The 24440-nt window shown below is 40.8% G+C and overlaps 1 protein-coding gene and 1 pseudogene across 1 annotated transcript; both read right to left on the reverse strand.

Moving 5' to 3' along the window:
- Positions 1-3451: 3451 nt before the first annotated feature.
- LOC147423445 (uncharacterized) lies at positions 3452-7418 on the reverse strand. Its single transcript, XM_086501389.1, has 3 exons — positions 6914-7418; positions 4830-5203; positions 3452-4245 (listed from the first exon to the last, which is right to left on the reverse strand). Exons 1-3 carry the CDS (start codon positions 6993-6995, stop codon positions 3853-3855), a joined length of 849 nt encoding a protein of 282 aa, XP_086357515.1. The 5' UTR covers positions 6996-7418; the 3' UTR covers positions 3452-3852.
- A 3809-nt stretch (positions 7419-11227) lies between these two features.
- On the reverse strand, positions 11228-11820 carry LOC147423446 (pentatricopeptide repeat-containing protein At4g30700-like; annotated as a pseudogene).
- Positions 11821-24440: the final 12620 nt, after the last annotated feature.

The following is a 24440-nucleotide window of genomic DNA, read 5'->3' on the forward strand; positions in this document are numbered from 1 at the left end:
CATTGATTTTTGTACGGCTCATTGATTTTGGTATGGCTGATGCAAATCACTTGTTGCATGTGTGAGAGAATGAGGCAGCTATGGTTATAGTGAGTGTGTGTGTGTGTGTGTGTGTGTGTGTGTGTGTGTGTGTGTGTGTGTGTGTGTGGATGATTTGATTGTTGAAGGGAATCATGAGATTAGGAGATCATGCATAAGATAGGAGTTTAACATGAAAAATTTGGGTGAGGTGTGGCACCTTTGGGGCATCAAGATTTAGCACACAAAAGATGGCATATGGTAGTCACAAAGAGTTTATGCCTTGGATATGTTCTCAATTATGTAAGCTTGTTGCTAAGCCCTCAACTCAAATTTGAAGATGAGGGTTGATATTGGGTGAATTGCTTGAGATCAAATGCAATGAGGTGCAAATTAGGTTATATTTGGATTGGAGATTCAATTTATGCATCTTTCCACCAGGAAGCCACACTTAAATGTAGTGAGGTACACATTGCACTGCATGACTGATGGTTACACATGTGCAAATTGAGCTATCCACACTTCAAATACGGCTAGGTGCAAATTGAGTTGTCCACACTTAAATACCGCTAGGTGCAAATTGCGTACTGTGACTAATGGTTCCACATGTGCAAATTGGGCTAGTAGACTTAGTGATCTACTGCTAGAGAATTGGAATTAAAGTGCAACAAAAATTGCAGATCACCTATAGTAATTAATCTATTGTGTAACATCGAGCATATTCGAACATGATAATTGTAAACCAACCATTTACTTATATTAAAATCACACATCACATACATGTGTTGAAACTGAGAGAGAGAGAGAGAGAGAGAGAGAGAGAGAGAGAGAGAGAGAGAGAGAGAGAGAGAAGATGATGAGCCTTGAGAAGAGTATGGATACGTTCCTTTTGATTGAGGATTACATGGAGCTTCAAAAGCCAAGAAGACAGAAGTACCCCTGCTCTCTCTGGTGCAGTCCCATAGAAAAACGAAAAAAATTCCCTTTTGCAATCCTCAAATCAAAAAACTCTAAAAATGAAAGTGGTTCATCTATCAATCTCCAAAAAATCCAGCGGCCAATTTTTTAAGAAATGCCTACGTTTTTTATTTATTCCAAAAAGACTCACACTACGTTCTTTAAAGGAACTTTTCTATTTTTAGAATCCCTCCTTTTACCTTCTCTCTTGCATGGGACATTTATGGACCACGTCCTTTATATCTACATAGCTTTATGTTGGTGTATGTGGATAATAACACCTTGGCTCCCATTCCCACCTTTTGGTTAACTATATTCTTTCAAAGGCTTTTGAGATTCGTTACAAACTCTTTTGGACTCAGAAATATCCCATTTCATCCCACCAAATCCCAATTGAATCCTTATCAAATTCCAATGGCACTCCTAAAAAATGCATCTGAATTCTAGAACTCTTTAGTTCACGAACACATTCCTCTATCCATTGTGCATAATCGGCCCTTCCATTATTTTTATTTTCTTTCACTAAAATGACCAATTCTAGAGAGAGAAAATTCATTTAAGTAAACCAAAAATAAATTTTGGTTCTCACTTAGGCATGGCAATTTATGATACTTGGAGAGTTAAGACATGTGCAAAGGCCGATAGCATTTACTAGGGAAACCTCAACAACATATGGTTGGTGCAAGTGCTCTATGTGAGGACAAAGCACATTTAGGTACATTGTCATTTCATCAAAGATAGGGTTTTGGCTAGTGAAATCAACCTTAGCAAATATCTTTACAAAGGTCTTGGGAATAGCGAAGCAACAACAATTTCAAGTGATGCTTGGAGTATGAGAGATCTCCACACACCCTTGAAGAATTAAGTGGTAGGCTCACAAGTGCCAATGATTGTGCAACCAAGGAGAAAGCAACTGCTAAAAGAAAAAAAGGAATAAACATGGTTCAAATAGCCAATCGATGGTAGCTAAGAGGACTCGATGCAAAAGCAGAGAGTGGTTCAACGACCTTCTAGTCTAGCGATGTGTTTCATTGCATTTGCATTCTTGGATAGTGTATGATGATGTTGTGCAATGGCAAGGGCATATGGTTAGTAGAAAACCCCCCAACATTTCAAAAAATGTCCACCTCTATGAGGCAACACCAAGTATGTATGTCTTCAATCTTGTTTAATCCGCCAAGACATGAAGGATGAATTTAGATGCACATAACACATTGGTGTTTTGTAGATTTCATAGTAGTTGATAGGGTGTAAGCTAGAGCAACAAGCATCACCAAATGAGTGAGGAAGGGTAAGGAGAGGCTTTTTCCAAAGCTAAGTATGCAAGGTCATTCCAGGCTTCAAAAAAGATCAGTGATGTATTAAGAATAGCAACAAATTTTCAAGTGCCAAAGAGGTGCAAGAAAAATATGTACATCGAGTGCATTTCCTTGATCAACACCACAATTTAATACTCATATTGCAGCTAGAGAAGAGCATCTTCTTTAGTAAACTTCTTATATGTAAGGCCTGAATTTGATAAAAAAATTACTTATGTTGTGACAAGGATGTTATGAGACTCAATTTGGCTTGCACATTGCATTGAGAAATTTGCCCCCTCACTCGCTGAGCATGCACCTTAAATCACTTGTTGCCTATGCCCAAAGATTCAACTTCATAATCCCACCACAAATTTGCTAGAAAATTTGTATAGCCCCCCTCTCTCGTTCTAATGAATGTTGAAAAACATTTCCAATGAGCATTCGAAGAGAGTTTACAGCTGAATACTCCATTTTACAAAATGACTGATAAAAACAATATACATAGATGAATCCAGGATGAGCCAGATCTACCTTGAGAGGACCGTGCAAGGTATAGACTCATGGTAGTCATCGACAAGTCAATATAAGCTCCATAGACATACGGGAAGCACACACACACATACATATGGGTATGGAAGTACGTTATAAACATGCTTTGAAGAGACAATCTGAAACATACATGGCCTTAAATTTTAGCTGCACTCTGTAGCCTCAAAATTTCACATAAAAGATCAGTGCACAGCATCTATACCCTTGTCATTGAGTTTCTGGACCGTTCAAAAAAGTCAAGTATGGTTGCCCCAAACATTGTGAGAAGTATCAAATGTTTGCATACATCCAGTATGTTTCAATCAGCTCCAGCATGCATATTATTGGATAGATATTACGACGTCTCCACTGAAATTGTTAGTGCCCAATAGTCAATGTAGAACTAGGTACTAATATATGCTCCCACGCACCCACACATCACTCTCGCACACGGCGACATGCCGACTTTCTATTGTAACTCTAGAGATGCAGGGCAGACTCGGCCATAATGAAGCCTAGCACTAAAAGAAGCATTAAATAGGAGAAATTAGCACAAAAATAAGGAAGTTCGTAGGGCATGTGCACCACTAAAGATATAAAATTAACACTAATGCAGTCAAAGTGACTTGTAACACTTTCAAACAGAATGGAGGAGGGAAAAAGGTGCAATTTACACTAAAGAACATAAACAATTCAAACCAGTCAGATTCAGCATTTCAATTCCAAGCTCTTTATTTCGTGAACCTTCAGGATTCCTTGACTATGGCAAAACCTACCTGGTCTCTCTTCAGACTTCCAGTCACTTCTTATGATGCTTCGTACATCTCATTAGGGCATTGACTCTATTTCAGCACTGGCTACGTCCTTTTATCACAGCTACGACCTCATTCATCCTCAACATCATCCTAGCACCCATGCCAGTGTGCAGGTCCTCTTCCGATCCAAATGTGCGAATACAGAGAAGATCATCCACGGTAAAGAGTCGAGATGTACATCCAGTTCAATGTCTGCGAGTATTTGCTATAAAAACTGGGCACATTTGGAATGTTTATTGGTAGCACCAAGCAACCCCACCAAATTGCTTCTCACAATCATAAAACACATTGTATGCATTTTCTGGGAAGTACCCTTTGGCAATTAGTTGCTGAACCAGTAACGGCAAGCCACCATGATTGTAGTCAGAAGGAAAAGAGCACGGCACCCCTGGTACATCTGACACAAAGACAGAACTCGGCTGTTCCATGCAAGGGTTGGCTGTAGCAAACAGCACTGCATCCGGTGGTGTTTGGTAGCTTTGTCCAGAATCTTGTGTTTCACTTTGATCATTCGCAGACTTGCTGGTAGACATCACTTCCGACTTGCCGCCACTCAGTTGCTCTTCCCTCGCTTCCATCATGCCACTTCTCTCAAAACTCTGGGAAGAACTAGTGAGACGCGCTACCTGCCAATGACAAGCTTATAATTTAGGCTACAGAGAAACAATGAAGGCAGCTAGATAAAGCTAATGAAAGCACTCTTTCAGAAATACCCAACACACCAAAATGCTACTGAAATTTGTGGAAATTCCCAATAAACCGCTCAAATTTCAAAAATTCCCAAAATACCCTTGTACTGATTTTGGATTGATTGCCCGAATTTTAGCATAGTTCATTCTTTTGACAATCGAAATCTGTCTTTAAGTCTGTCTTCACAAAAATTTTCCTCAAGGAGCTCACAGTCGCGTCAAAGCATAATGAACCATTTCATCTCGAGAGCCATCTAAAATTCTACTTCTATCATCTTGTATTGAGGGAGGAACCAACCGCTATGAAGAGCTGCAAAAAAAAGGAATGTCTTTGGAGATATTACCGACATTAACAAGGGGAGTTTTGGGAATTTTCAGACAATTTGAGGTCATTTTGGGAATTTTTAGCAATATATTGGGAGTTTGGGGATTTCCACAAATTTTAGGGGCTACATCTAAATCTGCATTGACTGCTCCATAACCCATCAAAACAAGCCTTACCCAACATGTAGTTAACTTACCTCAGCCTGCAATCTCTTATTTGCTTCCTTGGCTGAGTCATGATCTTTTAGTAGCCTCTCCTTTTCTTTCACCACAGTCTCATACCTGGTCTTGAGGCTTTCGTAGTCCTGCTCTAATTGCTGAGTCTTCCAGCGTGCCCGACGATTTTGGAACCAGATGGCAACTTGGCGAGGGCGTATCCCCAACTGCTTTGCAAGGAGAGCTTTCCTCTCTGGCTCAAGCTTGAGATCCATACTGAAGCTACTCTCCAAATAATTTACTTGCTCCACTGTAAGCCGCCTTTTCTTCTCGACACCAGCTAGCAGCTCCTCATCATCTGTCTCAGCCTTTCCGGAGGAATGAAGAGAGCGCCTTTTGTTGCCCTGGTTAAAATCTGCCAAACCACAAAACACACACACAATGAATCAAGCTTGATAAAAAGACTGCTAATACATAAAATCGTACGCATGCACAATCCCATAAATGTAGTTCGATTTCTTCCCAAGAGCAGAAAAGTGGCCGAACCCGGCCAGAGTTTCTGAGAGACGAGCCTCTGGGCTTCCACTCTCACACCTTTCTCTGCCTTGCATTCTTTGAAAAGGAATCAGAGACACCCACAAATAGGAATCCCAAGGCAGGTGATAATGATGGGCTTGTCACCAAAATGATCTACTTCAAGAATTCATCCTATCCCCACAACTTCCGACTCTTCGAAGAGTTGTGGAGTAAAAGTCGATTGACGACAGGAAAAAGTTCAATACACGGAGCAATCTCCTTCCTTGTAAGGCTCAGTATGCAACACTCTTCGTCAGGCAAATACCTTTTCACTCATTGCTGAAGTTTAAGCTTGATGACCATTTTCCAACATTTCAAAACTATGATTGTTTGGTTTGTTTTATGTGTGTATGCATATCGGATATTTGTTGGGTGCCTTATAGTTATCACAGCAGTAGCCTACTCTAAAACCACTTAAAATAACATGACAAAACCGCTGGATGACGTCGATTCTTATGAGACCACTCGTTATTAGTAGGACAATATGAAATACAGCTAACAAGAGAAATGGACGTGGGGGACGTAGGCATGTGATGGGTAGAAAAATAAATTTGCTTGGCCCATTACTTTAATGGAGGGTGATGCTCGCTGAGGCAATAGACTAGGGCAGTGCTCAGGGTTATGGCTCTATAATGCCATACCCTGCAAAGTTTAATCCCATCTCTCTGCCAGCTTCCCTTTCACAAGACTTTAGCTTCGCTTCCGTGAGCATATACAGCCTTCCACATTACTCTAATTTGAGGTCGCTGGTTGAGAGGCAGAACGGTCGAGAGGACAAGTAGGCCGGAATCGCAAGAGAAGTGACTAAAGCTATGCTTACCAATCTGAGGCTTTCCATACATACCATATAGCCCACTAGCAGATCGGTGCATACATAAGATAATTACACAAAACATTTTGTAACCTTTGAGGAAAACCAGGGTATTTTTTTGAAAGACCAGGTTCATCAGCTATGCTGGTTATGTGACATAATTGACGATTGTAGACACAGTTATCCATCTCAGAGAGCAAGAGACAAACATGAAGACAGATGTATCATGTTTATGTGCATAAGCCAGTGCCTTTAAGAAAGGTTATGCACCCAAACAGCAGAAGATGCCTAATGCATCTTGAATGATCACCCACAAGCCATATCATAATTGAATGTCTTTGTGTGGCCCCTTACAAGTGAAGAGCCACTACAAGAGGGGCCTCAAGCAACCCTTATGTGGGCACTCCAGGGCCTATAAATCAGAAGGTCGGAGCGCAGATTCAATGTCAATCATAAATGAATCGATGCAGTGCATCCACTGGATCTAGTGCATGTGATTATTTGATAGTGGTATCCCCTTGAGTATCAAACGTGAGTGTGTCCCTAACATACCAATGCAAAGATCTGTCCCTGATATTCGGAACGATACATGCCACAAGCCCGTGTCCTTAACATACATGTGTGTCTCTGAAATTCGATATGACAAGCACATGTCCCTAACATACACATCAGGCAGACATGTATCCCTAACATTCAACACTACACATGCTTGTAAACTTGTAGATGAAGAACCCGTACCTCGAGGCCTTGATAGAGGCCAGCTCGGTTCCTGCTCACCTTGAAGCACATTCACAGATCCCATTGGAACACTCCACTCCATCGTATTCTCAAGCTTCGCCTGAACACAGGCACGCTGGCAAGACTCCTGTTCTGATGCTACTCTGTTTCTTCACAGCAGGATCGTGCGCGGAGCACGCGAGTAGGTGGGCCTGGCACTCACGCATTCAGATGCTGAACCTGCTTAGCCAGCTTGAAGCCTATGGGGATCTCCAGGCAGAGAGCCATCTTTGCCGAGGGGGGATGAGGAGATGAGGCAAAATGGGGGGCTCGTGGGTATGAGCCGAAGAAACCAGGTAGCTTACGCAGGGAGCAAGATAGACGAAGAATCTCTTCTGTGTTGATGGCAGAAGGGAAAAGGTCAAAGTCTGGCAAAAAAGGCACTCACAGAGCGAGACCCTCGGACTCGTGACTCATCACTCCGCACTCCGGGAGTCTCGGGGAGCTTCTCGAGCCCGCGACCCGCCCCTGAGAGGGGACCAAAGACTAGATTGTGTGCGCGTGCGTGCGTGTGTGTGTGTGTGTGTGAGAGAGAGAGAGAGAGAGAGAGAATCTTTGTAAAAGTGTTGTGGGCCATGTGGGAGGGATGGTGCACATGGGAATCGGGTACATCCATCCATATGTAGCCTATGGTCAAGTCACATGAGCTGAGGCATAGGCCTATAGATGGATCATCATTCATAACCAACACTCTGCATGGCGCATCATGGATTGTACCATGAGCCTATTGAATCAATCCTTTATGTCATACACATCTCCATGGACAAGCTTCTTTCTCCATACACATCTCCATGGACGAATCACTCTTGGTGCCTCTTTCCTTTCCTGTCACACCCATTCGGTGGACGTAGGAGTCCTTTCCTCAGCTATGTGAAGAAAACAATATAGGATTGGTTGAGAGCACTGCAAACGACCTGACGGATACCGTCTTGTGTGACTTCATTGATAAAAAAAATGCAGCGAGCCATGAAAAAGGTATCCGCCCACAAGCAACGAGCTCACACTTGTCCCATGGACATGTGTGGCGGGGGCCTTATTAAGAGTAGATTTTCCTTAACTCTTGAGTCTCTTCTCCCTTTGTCGCCAAATTAATGCATTCTTTACTATTGCGCTCTCATGACCATGATCACTTTGTCAAACTAGAGTGCCTCGTTAGCCGCAGAGTCCGAGGGTAAAAGAAAACAAGAACCTCTAGAAGACAAACTTGGGGGGGCAGGGAGAGAGAGAGAGAGAGAGAGAGAGAGGTGTATTTTTTATTATTGTCCTGGATGGACAAATATGACCTGTAGGACCAAAGGTACATGTGATTTTTTATTATCGTTTTGGGTGGTAAATATGATGTATGGGACCAAAAGATACATATGATGAACTATATGGATAAGTAACTCTCAATGCTCAAGGATTATGTGACGAGACACAGTGGAGAGCCCACGCTATGGCTGGAGCGGAATGTATGTATAGGTCATGGCTGAAAATCTGAGAAGTAGTTTCAAAATTCGAAGGTGAATTCTTTCCAATCTAATTCATCACAAATATGAATGTGTTCATAATGCTCAATAAAAAGTCTACCAAATACTACAAACCATCAAGTTTGGAATTTTGGAGGACAGTATTGGTCATTGAGTTTTGGATTATCTGCCTTCAATTGCATAAGAGCTTCTATACCACTCTTGAACTTGTGAGGAGCTTCTCCCAGAACGTGTGCATCCCAACCTCTTTTTACGACATTCCAGTCATTCTATTTCACAATGTCCCAACAAAACTAACTCTTCAAGACTGCATTGCAGACCCAAATCAAAGTGAAACAATCAACAACGACAATTTCTATTGATCCTATTCCTATTGATCCTGTCTTGGCTCTTAAGGTGTTTGCACGGATGCATTAAGACCCATATTGAAATCTTAGCAAGCTCTTTCAAACCAAAAGGTAGCTGTCGATATTTGGTAATCACAAGGTACCTCATAGCGATTCATAGTTACATGCATACGCCCCCCCTCCAGATGCCACTGACGCATCCTCTCCTTGTTGCCGTAACTCTTCTAAATCTTTCTCGAGCAAAATATTGGAAACTATATATGCCATTTCAAAATTTCTCAATTAAAAAAATTTATGAAAGGATGAGAGAGAGAGAGAGAGAGAGAGAGGCCACCGAATTCCGTGGTTCAAAGGTGTACCTCGAAAGAATGAGATACCGATCGTAGTGCTTCAGAGGGGTACCTTGCAGAAAACCGCGAGGAGGGTTAGAGGTTTGTGAAGCTCAATGTTCGTAATCATACAAGATGTCAATGTTATTAATTGTTTGTTGTTCCAATTTTTATGTTTCAAAAAAAAAAAAACATACAAGTTTCCTTGCATGGGGGAGTTTGCACAGTCCTCCCTAATTTTTATAATACGAGGGAACGTGCCATTCCCACGGCAGCGTGCAATTCTCAGTGTGTTCATTAACTGCGTTCGCAGTGTCAAAAATGTCAAAAATCACAGAATGATAATGCGTACTCACCACGCGATTGAATGTCTGTCGTCGATGCACCTTGCATCAACGATGCTGGGCATCTCCTGCTCTTAACCCGTTGCAAGAGACGACAATGGAGAATGAAGAAGATAAGCTTGTGACTATTTGGGTGGAGGAACTTTAGGAAGAAGTGGGAATTTTTATATTTCAGCTTCTGTCCTTGCACGGGAGAGTTTGCACAGTCCTCCCCAATTTTTATAATACGATGGAACGTGCCATTCCCACGGCAGCGTGCAATTCTCAGTGTGTTCATTAACTACGTTCGCAGTGTCAAAAATGTCAAAGATCACAGAATGATAATGCTTACTCACCGCGCGATTGAATGTCTATCGTCGATGCACCTTGCATCAACGATGCTGGGCATCTCCTGCTCTTAACCCGCTGCAAGAGACGACAATGGAGAATGAAGAAGATAAGCTTGTGACTATTTGGGTGGAGGAACTTTAGGAAGAAGTGGGAATTTTTATATTTCAGCTTGTGTCCTTGCACGAGAGAGTTTGCACAGTCCTCCCCAATTTTTATAATACGAGGGAACGTGCCATTCCCACGGCAGCGTGCAATTCTCAGTGTGTTCATTAACTACGTTCGCAGTGTCAAAAATGTCAAAGATCACAGAATGATAATGCTTACTCACCGCGTGATTGAATGTCTATCGTCGATGCACCTTGCATCAACGATGCTGGGCATCTCCTACTCTTAACCCGCTGCAAGAGACGACAATGGAGAATGAAGGAGATAAGCTTGTGACTATTTGGGTGGAGGAACTTTAGGAAGAAGCGGGAATTTTTATATTTCAGCTTGTGTCCTTGCACGAGAGAGTTTGCACAGTCCTCCCCAATTTTTATAATACGAGGGAACGTGCCATTCCCATGGCAGCGTGCAATTCTCAATGTGTTCATTAACTGCGTTCGCAATGTCAAAAATGTCAAAAATCACAAAATGATAATGCTTACTCACCGCGCGATTGAATGTCTGTTGTCGATGCACCTTGCATCAACGATGCTGGGCATCTCCTGCTCTTAACCCGCTGCAAGAGACGACAATGGAGAATGAAGGAGATAAGCTTGTGACTATTTGGGTGGAAGAACTTTAGGAAGAAGCGGGAATTTTTATATTTCAGCTTGTGTCAATTCAAAGCCTATCAAAATTCACTCGTCGCTTCATACGTCCAAATCTGGTGGAAGCAAGAACGATGGTGCTCAACTGTGAAAGGCACTTTGCATCTGATGAAAATAGCCAAGCACTTCCTGGCCCTTATCTTGTTGGGCACATCCTGCAATCAATGCATTCCAAGAGACTGCATCCCGGACATAAAGCTCATCAAGAACTTGTTGTGCTTCGGAAAGTACACTACACTTGGCATACATGTCAACCAAAGCATTACCAAGCATGACATTTTTGTTGAACAGTCCCCGACTAACAAGCTCATCATGAATTTGTTTTCCTGTGTCGACGTCTTTCAAAGTGCCACATGCCTTCAAAATGCAAGCATAGGTGACTGCATCTGGAGAGAAGCCCTCGCTTTGCATTCGTTGGAAACATCCCAATGCTTCTTGGCCCTGCCCCTGTTGGGTATAACCTGCAATCAATGCATTCCAAGAGACCTCATCTCGATCAGGAAGCTAGTCAAGAACTTGTTGAGCTTTCCAAAGTACAAAACTCTTGGTATACATGTCAACCAAATTATTGCCAAGCATGACAGTTCTTTACAACAGCCCCTGATTGACAATCTCATCGTGAATTTGTTTGCCCATACAATGTCTCACATAATGCCACATGCCTTCAAAATGCAAGCATAGGTGACTGCATCTGGAGAGAAACCCTCACTTTGCATACAATGGAAACAATTCAAAGCTTCCTGGCCCTGGCCTTGTTGGGCATATACAGCAATTAATGCAGTCCAATAGATGACATCTCGGTTGGGAAGCTCGTCCAGAACTTGTTGTGCTTTCCAAAATACACCACAATTAGCATACATGTATACCAACGCATTGCCAAGCATGACATTCTTCTCCAACAACCTCTAACTAGCAATCTCATCATGAATTTGTTTACCCAGATCAACGTCTTGAATAATACCGCATGCCTTCAAGGAACAAGTATAGGTGACCACATCCGGAGAGAGGCCCTCGCTTCGCAAGCGATGAAAACAGCCCAGAGCTTCGTGACCCTGCCCATGTCGGGCATATCCTGCAATAAGTGCAGCCTAACCGACGACATCCTGGACTGGAAGCTCATCAACAACTTGTTGTGCCCTGACAAGTGCACCGCACTTAACATACATACTGGCCAACAAGCTCTGTAGCCTGCGAACTGCTTGTGGAGAAGATCGAATTGCTCCTGAGTGTGCCACATGGGTTATTGAGAGGCCAGGGATGCGATTTCCAAAACTTGTTGTGCTTTCCAAAGTACACCACAATTAGCATACATGTATACCAACGCATTGCCAAGCATGGCATTCTTCTCCAACAACCTCAATCATCGTTTTTACTTTCTTTGGAAGGAGAAAATTCCACCTGTAATTACTAGCATAAACTGCACTTAATTAAATAAACAACGAACACGGACCAACTTCTTTGTATTGCTTTCCATCACCAGATCGGGTCCATGAGGTCGAACAAAGGAAACCCCCGCACCCAAGCTCAAACAAGTCCCCGCCTCTATCGACTCCTACAAAGATGTTTCTTTCTCTGCTTCAGGCAACCTTCAACAAAGCAACGCAACTGCTCTGAGAGCCGAGAATGGTGGCAATGGATTCTCATCTTCCAGGCTTCTGTGACGACAATGAACCCATTTGCACTCACTTTCTTTGCGTGCATCAGCCTACAAAGGCTATACTCTATCTGTGCTTCCGTTTCCATGGTTTTCGGCTTTGCTTCACAAGAAAAGAGGCTGTGAGGGCCCACCCAGATGCTTTACAATGGCCTCAACACGGTGTCGGCGTTAGCTGATCAGCTCGTCCATCGTTTTGCTACATGTGGTACCTTGTGGAGAAGATCGAATTGCTCCTGAGAGGAACAAGAGGTTGATCGGAGGCTGCACGAGGGCCGAGTTATTCCGGGAGAGCTTTCTTTTGCCTGCGTTAAAAAAAGCTTGAGAATCAGCCACCTGGACGATGCCCTCGTTGGACTAGCACACAGGTCATCTTTGCGTCTCCTTGGATGTATGGGATTATTAGAAGTCAAAATTCGGTAAACAAATGAGGTTATGTATGCTCATTGAAGCGAAGGCCAACACCAGTCACTTATTTGTTTCCGAATGCTAAAAAAATTCTTTTGAATTGACAATCTGCAATCTGATGATGGGGATAAACCCTCAACACATTTGTATTGAATCTTGCTTGAGAAGAGGCAACAAAGGTAACAAATTAACGACATCCTTACCGTGACCGAATCCGAGATTTCTGTAGAGAGAAATCTCATAACTCTTCAAGACAACGGGCCTCTGTCAAAATAATTTGTGGGTGATGTTGCAAGAACCAGGAAACCTACCTTTGCTACCCACAAAGAGAGAACCCAAAAAACTTGAGGAAACTTCAAATTGCGATGAATTGAGTCAGCAAGTCAGCAAGCAAGAAAATGGCCAGAAAGAATTCACAAAAGGAAACCCGCAATCATTGTATTCCAAGAGGCGACATTCCGGACAGGAAGCTCCTCAAGCACCTTTTGTGCTTTCTGGAAGCGCACCAAATTTGGCATACATATCGACCAAGACAGTGCCAAGCATGACATCTTTCTCAAGTGCACCACATTTCCATGCATATCAACCAAGACAGCGCCAAGCACGACATCTTTTTTCAACAGACTCTGACAAACAATATAATTGTGAATTTTTGTGTCTAGATCAGCATCTTGCACCACATGCCTTCAAGATGCATGCGTAGGTGATTGCATCTAGAAAGAGGGCCTCGTTTCACATCTGCTGAAAACAGACTAGAGCTTTTTGGCCCTGTCCCTGTGGGGAAAATCCTGCATTCGGTGCATTCCAAGAGTCCACACTCCGGTTAAGAAGCTGAAGACAGCCTAGACCTTTCTGGCCCTGTTCCTATTGTGCATATCCCACGACCAGAGCATTCCAATGCTTTTCATCCGCTGAAAACAGCCTAGGGCTTTCTGGCTCTGCTCTTGTTATGCACATCCCACGTTCAGTGCATTCCAAGAGGTGATATTTTGGACATGAAGCTCCTCAAGCAGTTTTTGTGCTTTGTCAAGCGCACCACATTTGGCATACATATTGACCAAGGCAGTGCCAAGAACAATATCTTTCTGGCCCTGGTCTTGTTATGCATAGAGTCACATGTCTTCAAGATGTATGCATAGGTGATTGCATCTGCTAAAAATAGACTAGAGCATCCTAAACTAAGTGCATTACAAGAGTCCACACTCCGGACTCTCGACGTTGCTATGTTGTGCACATCCTGCAATCAGTGCATTCCGAGAGATGACATTTCGGACAGCAAGCTCCTCAAAAGCACTTTTTGTTCTTTCTGAAGCGCACCACATTTGGCATACATATCAACCAAGACAGTGCCAAGCATGACATCTTTCCCAAGCGCACCACATTTGGCATACATATCGATCAAGGCAGTACTAAGCACGACAAAAACTTGGGGGGCAGGGAGAGACCCATATTGAAATCTTAGCAAGCTCTTTCAAACCAAAAGGCAGCTGTCGATATTTGGTAATCACAAGGTACCTCATAGCGATCCATAGATACATGCATACGCCCCCCTCCACATGACAGTGAGGCATCCTCTCCTTGTACCACATTTGGTGTACATATCAACCAAAGCATTACATGGCATGACATCCTTCACCAAGAGCATTGGGGGTAGACGTATTGCTTGCGAGGATGCATTGCATGCTGACACTAATGGACTGATGCTGCTTGCGAAAGTGATGATCAAATTCGCTATATAAATTTGAATGCACACAAGGCATGCCAAGCACGACATCTTTTGTCAACAGCCCCTGACTAACAATATCAGCCTGAATGTTTATGCCCATATCAGCATCTCACATAGAGCCACATGCTTTCAAGGCAGTGCACGAAATCTTTTCTCAATAGCCCTTGACTAACAATATCAACCTAAATGTTTATGCCCATAACAGCATCTTGCATAGAGCCACATGCCTTCAAGATGCACATGTATGTGATTGCATCAAGAGAGAGGCCCTAAAGTTTGGCCCTTTTTGGAACAGATAGCATTCGTGCTTTTGGTAACTTGGTTGGAATCTAGTATAAGGTTGAGCTATTGGCCCTGCTCCTGTTGTGCGTATCCCGCAACCTGTGCATTCCAAGAGACGTCGTCTGGATTCGTTATTTAAATTTGATGCACACGATCGATAAAATAAGCTGGGAAGACGCCACGTGGACAAATCTCGAGCCAGAAATTTAAATTTGCCTTCTACGCTAACGAAGTAAAGAAGATTGTTTTTATAGCAAAGATGTGTTTAGGTTGCCCACAAACAGAAAACATTCTACCTTAAGTTGCATTCATATTGGTCAAATATAACAAGCGGTCGTCTTCCTATAGTAAGCACATTGGTTGAAAGGTTTGACTAATCTCTATTATAGAAGAAATGCTAATCATTATGGCATTGGGAAGCAGGCATGAAGAGAGAGAGAGAGAGAGAGAGAGAGAGAGAGAGAGAGAGAGTAGGTGGAGTTTCATGCAAATCAAGAATAGTATATGTATGAGGCTAGTGTTTGCACAGCAATCCATGTTGGTGCGGCAACAAAAGGCACAAGGACCTTTAACTCCAACAATCTCCCACTTAACGGTAAATCTTCCTTTAAGCAAGCTTTAGGCATATACACAAGGTATGTAGAGGCTAGATCTCTACTTAATGCCCATGAGCACTCGACAATGTGCAAACTTCTTGAAGGGTAGACCTTTGGTTAGTAGATATGCACAGTTAGCATCATTGTGAATCTTGACAAGCTTGATGCACTTGTTCTCTTGTACCTCACGAATAAAGTGACACCTCTCATCAATGTGCTTTGTCTTTGCAAAAGAAATACTTGAATTCATGCTAGCTGGATGGCACTATGGCTATCACAATGTAAAACTCAAACTTTGGCCTTAATGCCCAAATCGCCCACTAAACAAGAAAGCCATATTTCTTCCTTGCTAGCATAAGCAACATACTCTATTTATGTGGTAAGATTGAGATGTACAATATTGCAAAAACGATCACCGCAATCACACCACCAATCAATGTAAAGACATAGCCTAGCATATACATTTTATTCCACATTCCCTGTATAATTTTCATTGATAGAGCGAATGGAATGTACATCTTTGTCTCCAAATCAAATGCGCAACTTTTTTGTACCATTCAAATATCTCGTAACATCTCTTACTACCTACAAATGATGAGCAAATACTTCTTGCCAAGATTCCTCATAATTGCTAGCAACTCCCACAATGCAATGTCTACACTAGCACACTCATGGCATGCATCAAAGAACCAACAACAGATGGATAAGGAATTTGGGCCATGTCATTCCTTTCCTCATCAAATTTGATGCAACCCTCTTGGCTAAGTTTCACATATGAAGGCAATGGAGTAGAGATCGACTTCCTTCCTTGCATATTGAGACGCTTTAGTACATGATAAACGCTTTAGTACATGATAAATGGAGTCTTTTTTGTGATGAGTAAAGAACCTATTTCGAGTTGCACTTGCCAAGAATATGGTTTGCTTTTCTAAAATCTTTTTGTCAAAGTTCTCATGTAACTTCGTCAAGGAGTTCCAATGGTCAAGCACGATTTTTCAAGAAAATAGAAAACCAAGCAAAAGAAGCAAAATTGAATCCAACAATTGGACGTTACAAGGAAGACAAGTGAAAGGGTCACGGTGGCTTTCTAAAACAATAAGAAAGTGATAAAATCATTAGGTTGAGTTTAACTAGAATCAGTGTCCGGGAAAGGATTGCCTCAGCTTAGCCCTAAGCTGATTGAAAATCGAGACTAGCCAGTTGCAAACCATGGTAAAGGGAACCAAAATCAGTGAAATATGTGAGAAAATAGTTCAAAAATATTACAAAATTTTAACTTTTTTGTTAGTATTTTCCGTTTGCTTCTTTGCGAGGAGGAAAATCGGCCAATAGCCACTTAATATAAGAGATTTTCTCGGACACAATTGGAATTAAGCTATAGAATGCAAGAAAAATCAAGCCATGTGAAGCTATAAAATGAAAGGTGAAATAAAAGAACTCAAGCTATTGTTTTAGAATGCTAAAGTGAAGCTTATATATCTATACAAGTATAAAAGGGGGAGGGATCCCCCCCCCCCTCCCCCCCCCCCCCCCCCCCCCCCCCCGCGCCCCGCCCCCCCGACACGTGGCGGAAGCACCTTGATTCGGTATGTGTGCCCTGTAGATCTGGTGACACAAATTGAGCGCCCGCAATGAGAGAGAGAGAGAGAGAGAGAGAGAGAGAGAGAGAGAGAGAGGCGGCCGAAGGCCGCTGACCACACTGGTGTATGTATAGAATTTATTAGAATTATGCATGGTGAAGCTTAAAAAGTCGAGACATGTCAAGATGTGAAATGAAAGGTGAAATAAAAAGATCCATTTTGTCTTTTAAAACAAAAATAACATTTAAAGTAAGTCTCAATCATCACTGAAAACATTGAAAGTATTACTAACTCAACTCTCCTCTAAGGCTTCTTTTAGAAAGCCAAAAGTAGACTAATGTCGACGAGATCTAGCTCAGTTGGTAGAGCAAGAGCCCATTGTGTCAATTGTCTTGGGTTCAAACCCCCTTGACAGCTCGTATGACATGTAGCCCTTTGGGGCTATTCCCCTAGTCCATATGATGGGTTGGCCATCCTAACCCAGTTGGGATGACTCACCTTAACAGTCAAGTTGCCTCCACTTATGGGGGTTGGGGGTGTGAGTTGTAATTTCAAGTTCTACTCTCTCTATAAAATTTAAAATTTAAAAAAAGACTAATACATACAATGCAATAAGTAGGTAGGTAAGTAGTACCAATGTTTTCATTAGATAGAATCTAAAAAAATCCTTGGACACCATAAAAGAAAAAGGGAGTTTGGGTTGAAATGAAAGTTCTCCTTTGAAATCAAATTAAACTTAAAAGGTAAAAACGTTGTTTTCATTAACTACTTGAGAGAGGGAAGAAAGGAAAAGAAAAAGCGGAGGGAGGGAGGAGGAGGAGGAGGAGGAGGAGTTGGTCCTTTTTTTTTTTTAATGGTTAAGGCCACCATAGGCTTGTAGCCTAGTGGTTTAGCTTGATCCTTGTTGATTCAAGGTGATGAGTTCAAATAATGAAAGCTGAGATTGTGAGTGGTTTTGTGTAGCCCTCAAAACCACTCATAATTTCAACTTTCATTATTTGAACTCATCACGTTGAATCAATGAAAGTTAAGCTAAACCACTAGGCTACAAGCCTATGGTGTCCTTAAGCATAATTTTTTATCATAAAAAGATTGACCTCCCCCCCCCCCCCCCCCCCCCCCCCTTTTTTTACTTTTCTTTTCTTTCTCCTCACCCTTCCCTTTTACTTTCTTCCCTCTCTCAAGTAGTTAAATGAAAAGAATGTTTTTACCTTTTAAGTTTAATTTGATTTCAAAGGAGAACTTTCATTCCAACTCAAACTCCCTTTTCCTTTTCTAGTGCCCAAGGGATCTCTTTAAATTCCATCGAATGAAAACATTGGTACTACTTTTGTGTTTCATTACATAGAATCTCCCCAGGATGCTTTAGCATCTCTAATTAGCATGTCCATGCACGTCACCATTTAAAATCAATTTTAATGGCTCTACTTTTGTGTTTCATTACATAGAATCTCCCCAGGTTGCTTTAGCATCTCTAATTAGCATGTCCATGCACGTCACCATTTAAAATCAATTTTAATGAGTAGGATTTGAACACATCACGTATATAGTATGAAACTCAACCTTAACCACTAGGCTATATGCCTACGTTGGTCCTTGAGCCCCTTTGAGCCATTAAAAAAAAGAATACACCCCCCCCCCCCCCCCCCCCCAAACTAATTAATTAATGGCTTTTGAAAAAGTCGTTTTGGCTGCCTACTTGCTTTATGATAGATTCAGTAGTTCACAAGTATTACATTTTATGAAAAATAAACGCATCTAAAAAGAAATTATCTATACTTATGCCATATGAACATATATGACAGTGGATAGGAACTACAAGAGTTTACTAAAATAGAGTGAATTTAGGTCTTTACGCTTTTCTAGTCTTCTTTACCTTTTGTCCACATTGATAGATGGCCCTCTCTCTCTCTCTCTCTCTCTCTCTCTCTCTCTCTCTCTCTCTCTCTCTCTACACAAGACCAAAGTGAGCTTCTTAGATAGTTATGCATGCTTTTCAACACACACATAACACCGTGGGCCCTACATCAACATGGTGTATATGGGCCCTTATAAAACTAATGGGTGTTTCCATCGAGCATGCATACAATATCAATTTCTCTAATCAGATTGTCAAATGGAGGTAGAATTTGAGAATTTTGACCTCACGATTGGATCCAAATTGCCCCAAAACATTCAGAGTGACTATCCAAATAGCTGACACCTAGAGAGGGAGAAAAGACAAAAAACCTATCTAAAGAAAAATGTACTTAGGGCCTTTTGGGAAGGTGTTTTGGTATTTTCCCCCTCTTTGGGTGTCCAAATGAGCTACATGGACTCTTACTTTTAAGCTTTTGGGGCATTTTGTACCCCATAGGCAAAGATTATTCTGGGTCTTGGATAAGGTAAGGAGTAAGATGCTAAGGTGGGAGTTTGTGCTTCTTCCCTTCCTAGAAGAGTGAAGGTGATCAACTCGTTTATGATCCTCGTACAACCTTCAATGGTCCTCTACTCAAGCTAGCCAAATGCAACTAGAATGAGTTCTTAAAACCAGTGAAAAGGTTCTTGTGGAAAACAGACTTGATGCCTTGGCAATGGGTAGGATGGGATTATGTTGCAAGACCTCTTGAGCTAGGCAATATCGAGATCATTAACCCATGTATTCATGCAAAGACCAAGCACACCAAGCTTATGGTAGCAATCATGCAGCAAGAGCAGACGTGGGCTATTATGAATAAGGCCATGATGGACAATGCCAAATTATGCTCACAAGGTGGACAGTGGAAAGGGTTGGAGGTTCACAACAAGTTGCTTGCCCCGAGGTGGGCTGCTATGAATCTTGGTGGAACAAGGGGTGAGCTAGTTCACAAATGCAATAGAGTAACAAAAGCCTTGGAATGGGGAGAGGTTTCAAGGTATTTTCACAACTCTATATCTCACTAGTCCCCTTGGCTTTGTGAGGCAGGAAGCATGCTGTTGAACCCATTCAGAAGGGAATTTCCAAAAAACTCAATAACAAAAAGGACTTCGATGCCTAATACAGTTCTAGGATTCACATTGAGATTATATGGATGTGTAGGCTCATGCATTACTCTGTACATTTGCTCAGCACGAATAGAAAAATAGGCATGGGATAGGCTAGCTTCTTTGTATGATGGTACAAATTTGGCAAAAGTTTCTTATATGCATAAAGAGCTAGAGTCCAAGGTTGTGCACAAAGAGGATAATATGGATAAATTTCTTAAGAGGATTAAAGATCTATGAGAAGTTAATTGTGATTAGTGAGATCATTTCTGACATTACTTTTGTGTGTAGACAGGTCTTGATGCTTTGCCAAATTCATATCAAACGTTTGCCTCCACCTTTGGGCTTGTAACAAATATCAAACTTGATAAATTGCATTTTGATGGCTTGTTTGTGTATTGATGCACTTTGTTGTTGAAGAGACATTGTGGCTACATAGCAAAAGAATAATGATGTTGTTGCCACTTCCAATGCTTTTGTACTTAGCATGCTGGCCCCCATTGTTATTGCTTCTTCAAACAACAATCGGTCTAAGAAGTCTGGTGATAAAGGCGAGGATTTCATTGTTGTAAGGAAAATAATCATCTCATCAAGCAATGCCCTAAACTTAAGGCTAAAGAGACTTGAGGAAAATGAAGCCATTCCAGATGCTTCTTTTAATACAGATTCGTGACAAATGTTATGTGCAAGATGCAAAATAGGATTTTAGCATGAAGTGCCAATATGACCCATTTTTTTCAAGATGTATGTATTTCAATTTTTTTGGATCGTGTGTGGTATTTTGAAACTGGTGAAACTAAGCACATTACATCTCATCATGGCTTGTTTACTTCTCTTGAGATTGTCCCTAACAAGAATACTATTACTTGTGCCAACAATGTCTCTTACCTAGTTCAATCCATTGGGAAGATTGTGCTCATTGCTACTAGTGGAAGCTTTTCCACAATTTTGGATGCTTTGCAAGTACCTAGGATCAAGAAGAAATTTTGTTTGCATGTGGACTTGCAAAACTTAGTCTTGTAGTCAAGTTTGTGAATGAAAAATGTATGCATTTTGGTGAAATATTGGGACATCAACACTCTTATTTTTCGACTACATAAGCGCAATGCCTACAAGAAATGTGTGAAAGAAACTATGTATCCTACATAGTTTTTTCTTTGAAGACAAATATAAAAATTTGGTATGCACATTTTAGTTTATGAATTTTGCCACTTCGCTACATTTGCAAAGTCTGATATGGTTTGTTCACTGCCTCCTCTTGAGGCATGTTTGTGAAGGCTATATTTTGGGCAAAATGCAATGTTCTAAATTTCCAAAGGATGGTTTTTCATGGTCTATTCATAAATTGTAACTTGTCCATATTGGCTTTGTGGTGTAATGCATACTACATCTTTTGGGATTTTTTGTACTTTATGACTTCTATTAACGATTACTTGAGGCATGCATGGGTGTATCCACTTAAGGAAAAGTTTTAAGTGTTTATGTGATTCAACCAATTTTTGCTTATCACTGAAAATGTATGTAGTAGTAGTGTGGGCAAGGTCCTTTCTAATTAAGGGGGAATTATATGTCTGAAGAATTTCATCCATTTCTGGTGATTCATAAGATAAAACACCAGTGTACAATGTTGTGTATCCCCCAAAAAATTGGTGTTACTAAAAAGAAAATAGGCCACTTATGGAAACGGTATGATGTATGACCAAACATCAAGCTTTGTCAAATTCTTTTTGGATTGAAGTTGTTATGTGTATTGCATATGTACTAAACAAGTGTCCAACTAAGGCATTATAGTTTATCACTCCTTATGAGGCTTTGCAAGGTAAGTAGCCATCCATTGGTGATGTGAGTGTTTGGATGCTTATTTTATGCTTTGGTGTCTACTGAGCAACTCTACTAAAAATTGGATAGAAAGACTATGAAACATATTCTAGAAAGCAAAGGCTACATGTTGTATCATCCCCAAAATGAATCATATCTTGATTACTTAATCAAGGTATGCTTCCAATGCAAGATGCAGTTCAAACCTTACTAGCATGTGTAATGGAAATGGCCTTGGTGCATATTTACAAGATCTAATTGATGAAGATAGGGTTGAAAATGAGTAGGTTAGAGGTATGCCAAGATGGTTGGTGCAAACCTTGTGTGATAATAAATTGAGTGTACCTTTGTCTAGTCGTACTCGTTTAGGTTTTTGGCGTGCCTCTTATGCATCATATTCGTATGTTTTAGTTGAGTCTAGTATGATGAGGAAGATCCTTTTAGAGCACAAAATCCAAAGCATTGGTTAGATACAATGCAATTCAATATGATGCTATTGTAAAGAATGGCATAAGTTCTTTGTGTGACTTACCTCCTACAAAAAATAAGCTCACAAATGCTAGAAAATTGGTTATGTTTTGAATGGTGATTTACAGGAGGAGGTGTACGTATTAGAACCTTGTGGTTTTATTCAAAAAGGGGCAAGAGAAAAAGATGTGCACGCTTATGAATCCAGCTCCATGTGTTTGCTATGAAAATATCCATCCTTACTCATTTGCAGATAATTTTCAAAATTTTCTAACTAAGAGCACTTTGTATGTCAAGTATGAAAAATATATATTTTTAATCATTGTGTTTTATGTTGATGACATGTTGCTCACTGGCCCAAATGTGGGAAACATTATTCATTTTAAGACTATGTTGAATGCCTTTTTCAAAACTTCAAATTTAAGACTTTTGCATCATTATTTGGGATCCAATTTAAGTAGGTTGGTGAAGTTATTTCTTTTTATCATACAAACTATATTGAGACAATGTTGTGTAGATTCATCCTTGAGGATTGCAAGCCTATTGTTGCTTCTAAGGAGATGAATTTCAAGCTTAGTCTTACTTATGTGGAGAGTATTTTGATGTCACTCTCTATTAGTAGGATATTGGTTGCTTGATTCTCAGTATGCAAACTCACAAGTGAGAAATTTCATACAAACCCAAGGTCTATGCGTTGGAAGGCATGTAGACAAATCTTTCGTTGCTTGAGTAGAATATCTTGGGTTGCTTTATCCCAAGGGAGATCATTTCCACTAGATCTACACGCTTGTTCAGAGTCATATTGGGTTGGTTTCCATGACTCACGAGTCTCCCCTAGTGGTTTTTGTTTCATGATCATTGGCTTATACATATCTTGGTTGATAAGGAAGCCACATATAGTGGTCACTTTTAATTGCACAATTGAGTACAAGGTAGCTTTCACAACTATATTGAGTGCATTTTCCTTATATGCCTTTTGATAACTTGGATATTGGATAGCAATTGGCCACCACAATCTACAATTACACCTAGAGTGATTTGATAATTGAAAGAAACCTAGCTTTCCATGCTTGCATAGAGCACATTGATGTGCATTATCATTATTTCATGGAAAGACTCTTTGCGGGAGAGGTCAGCTTAGCTTATGCACCTACATTTAAAAAACGCTTGGCCTTGTGAGAAGTTCAAATATTTTTGCAAAGATTTGGGTTTACTCCCTTCTATGGATTGATCACATAGGGTCTAGCACTTCCCTATACATGAGTTCTAACTTGTGCTTGTTGCATCACTCCCAAGGGGAATTGTTATCATGTTATGGTAGTGATGTATGTGAACATACTTAGGACCATTGGGGTACCTTTTTAACTCATTATGAGGATTTTTTCTCTCGACTTGTACATAGGACCATCACTCTAGGGAAAACCTTATCTTTGTATTGGCACACTCATTAATACTACTTCTTGCGTTGTTTGATCTTGTATATAGGCCCATCACTCTATTGCAAGCCTATCTATGTATTGGCACACTCACTTTAGGGAAAGCCTTATCTTTATATTGGCATGTGCACTAATATTGCTTCTCTGTTGTGTGCTCTTAGCTTCTCCTTCATCTTCTCCATCTTTGTGTGCATTATTGGAGTCATATTTTCACCATTGAAGGTTTTGGTTGCCTTTATTGGATAAAAACGTCTTGAATGTACTCTTTTTGTATTGCTAATATAAAAAAATTAAATGTTAAAAGATCCCTATCTTGATGTACATAGCATCCATATTCAAGCACGAGACTATAGCAACCTCATGAGGAAAAATTGATAAGAGTTTTGGTGATGTCTCAACCAAAGAATACAATTTAAATATGCACAAATCAAGTAGGTAAACTATGGTAAATACCTTTTAGAACTCTTGCAAATTTTTTGTTTATAGCTAAAGGTGTTGGCAACCATAAATAGGGAGAAATTGGTAATGTATAAAATATTGTGCATCAATCAAATCTCAATTCCCTCAAAATACTAGCAAGCCAACTAAGCTAATGACCAAAGCACCTATACCCAATCTATATGTAAACCGTGATGAGGGTGCAAAAGGGAACTTTGCATGTGTCAAAACCCTCATAAAGGCTATAAAATATACAAATCAATTCATACATCTGCCTATACTAGGCAACCAAGAAATTCCAATATGACAACCAAATGAATGTACAAAGTAGTGTTCAGAATTTCTTGGTTTCCTATACTAGGCAACCAAGAAATTCCCCCATGACAACCAAATCAATGTACAAAGGTAGTGCTTAAAAAATTCATATAGACATGAGAGATATAATGAG

Source organism: Adiantum capillus-veneris, chromosome 26, assembly GCF_014529385.1.
Source record: "Adiantum capillus-veneris isolate H3 chromosome 26, ASM1452938v2, whole genome shotgun sequence".
Taxonomy (NCBI): Eukaryota; Viridiplantae; Streptophyta; class Polypodiopsida; order Polypodiales; family Pteridaceae; genus Adiantum; species Adiantum capillus-veneris.

Excerpts from the sequence above, each read along its gene's own strand:
- LOC147423445 (XM_086501389.1), bottom strand. The coding sequence starts at position 6,995 with ATGGAGTGGAGTGTTCCAATGGGATCTGTGAATGTGCTTCAAGGTGAG. Across the intron at positions 5,204-6,913 it reads GCCTCTATCAAGGCCTCGAG|ATTTTAACCAGGGCAACAAA; the intron begins GTACGGGTTCTT and ends GTGGTTTGGCAG. Across the intron at positions 4,246-4,829 it reads ATAAGAGATTGCAGGCTGAG|GTAGCGCGTCTCACTAGTTC; the intron begins GTAAGTTAACTA and ends TGTCATTGGCAG.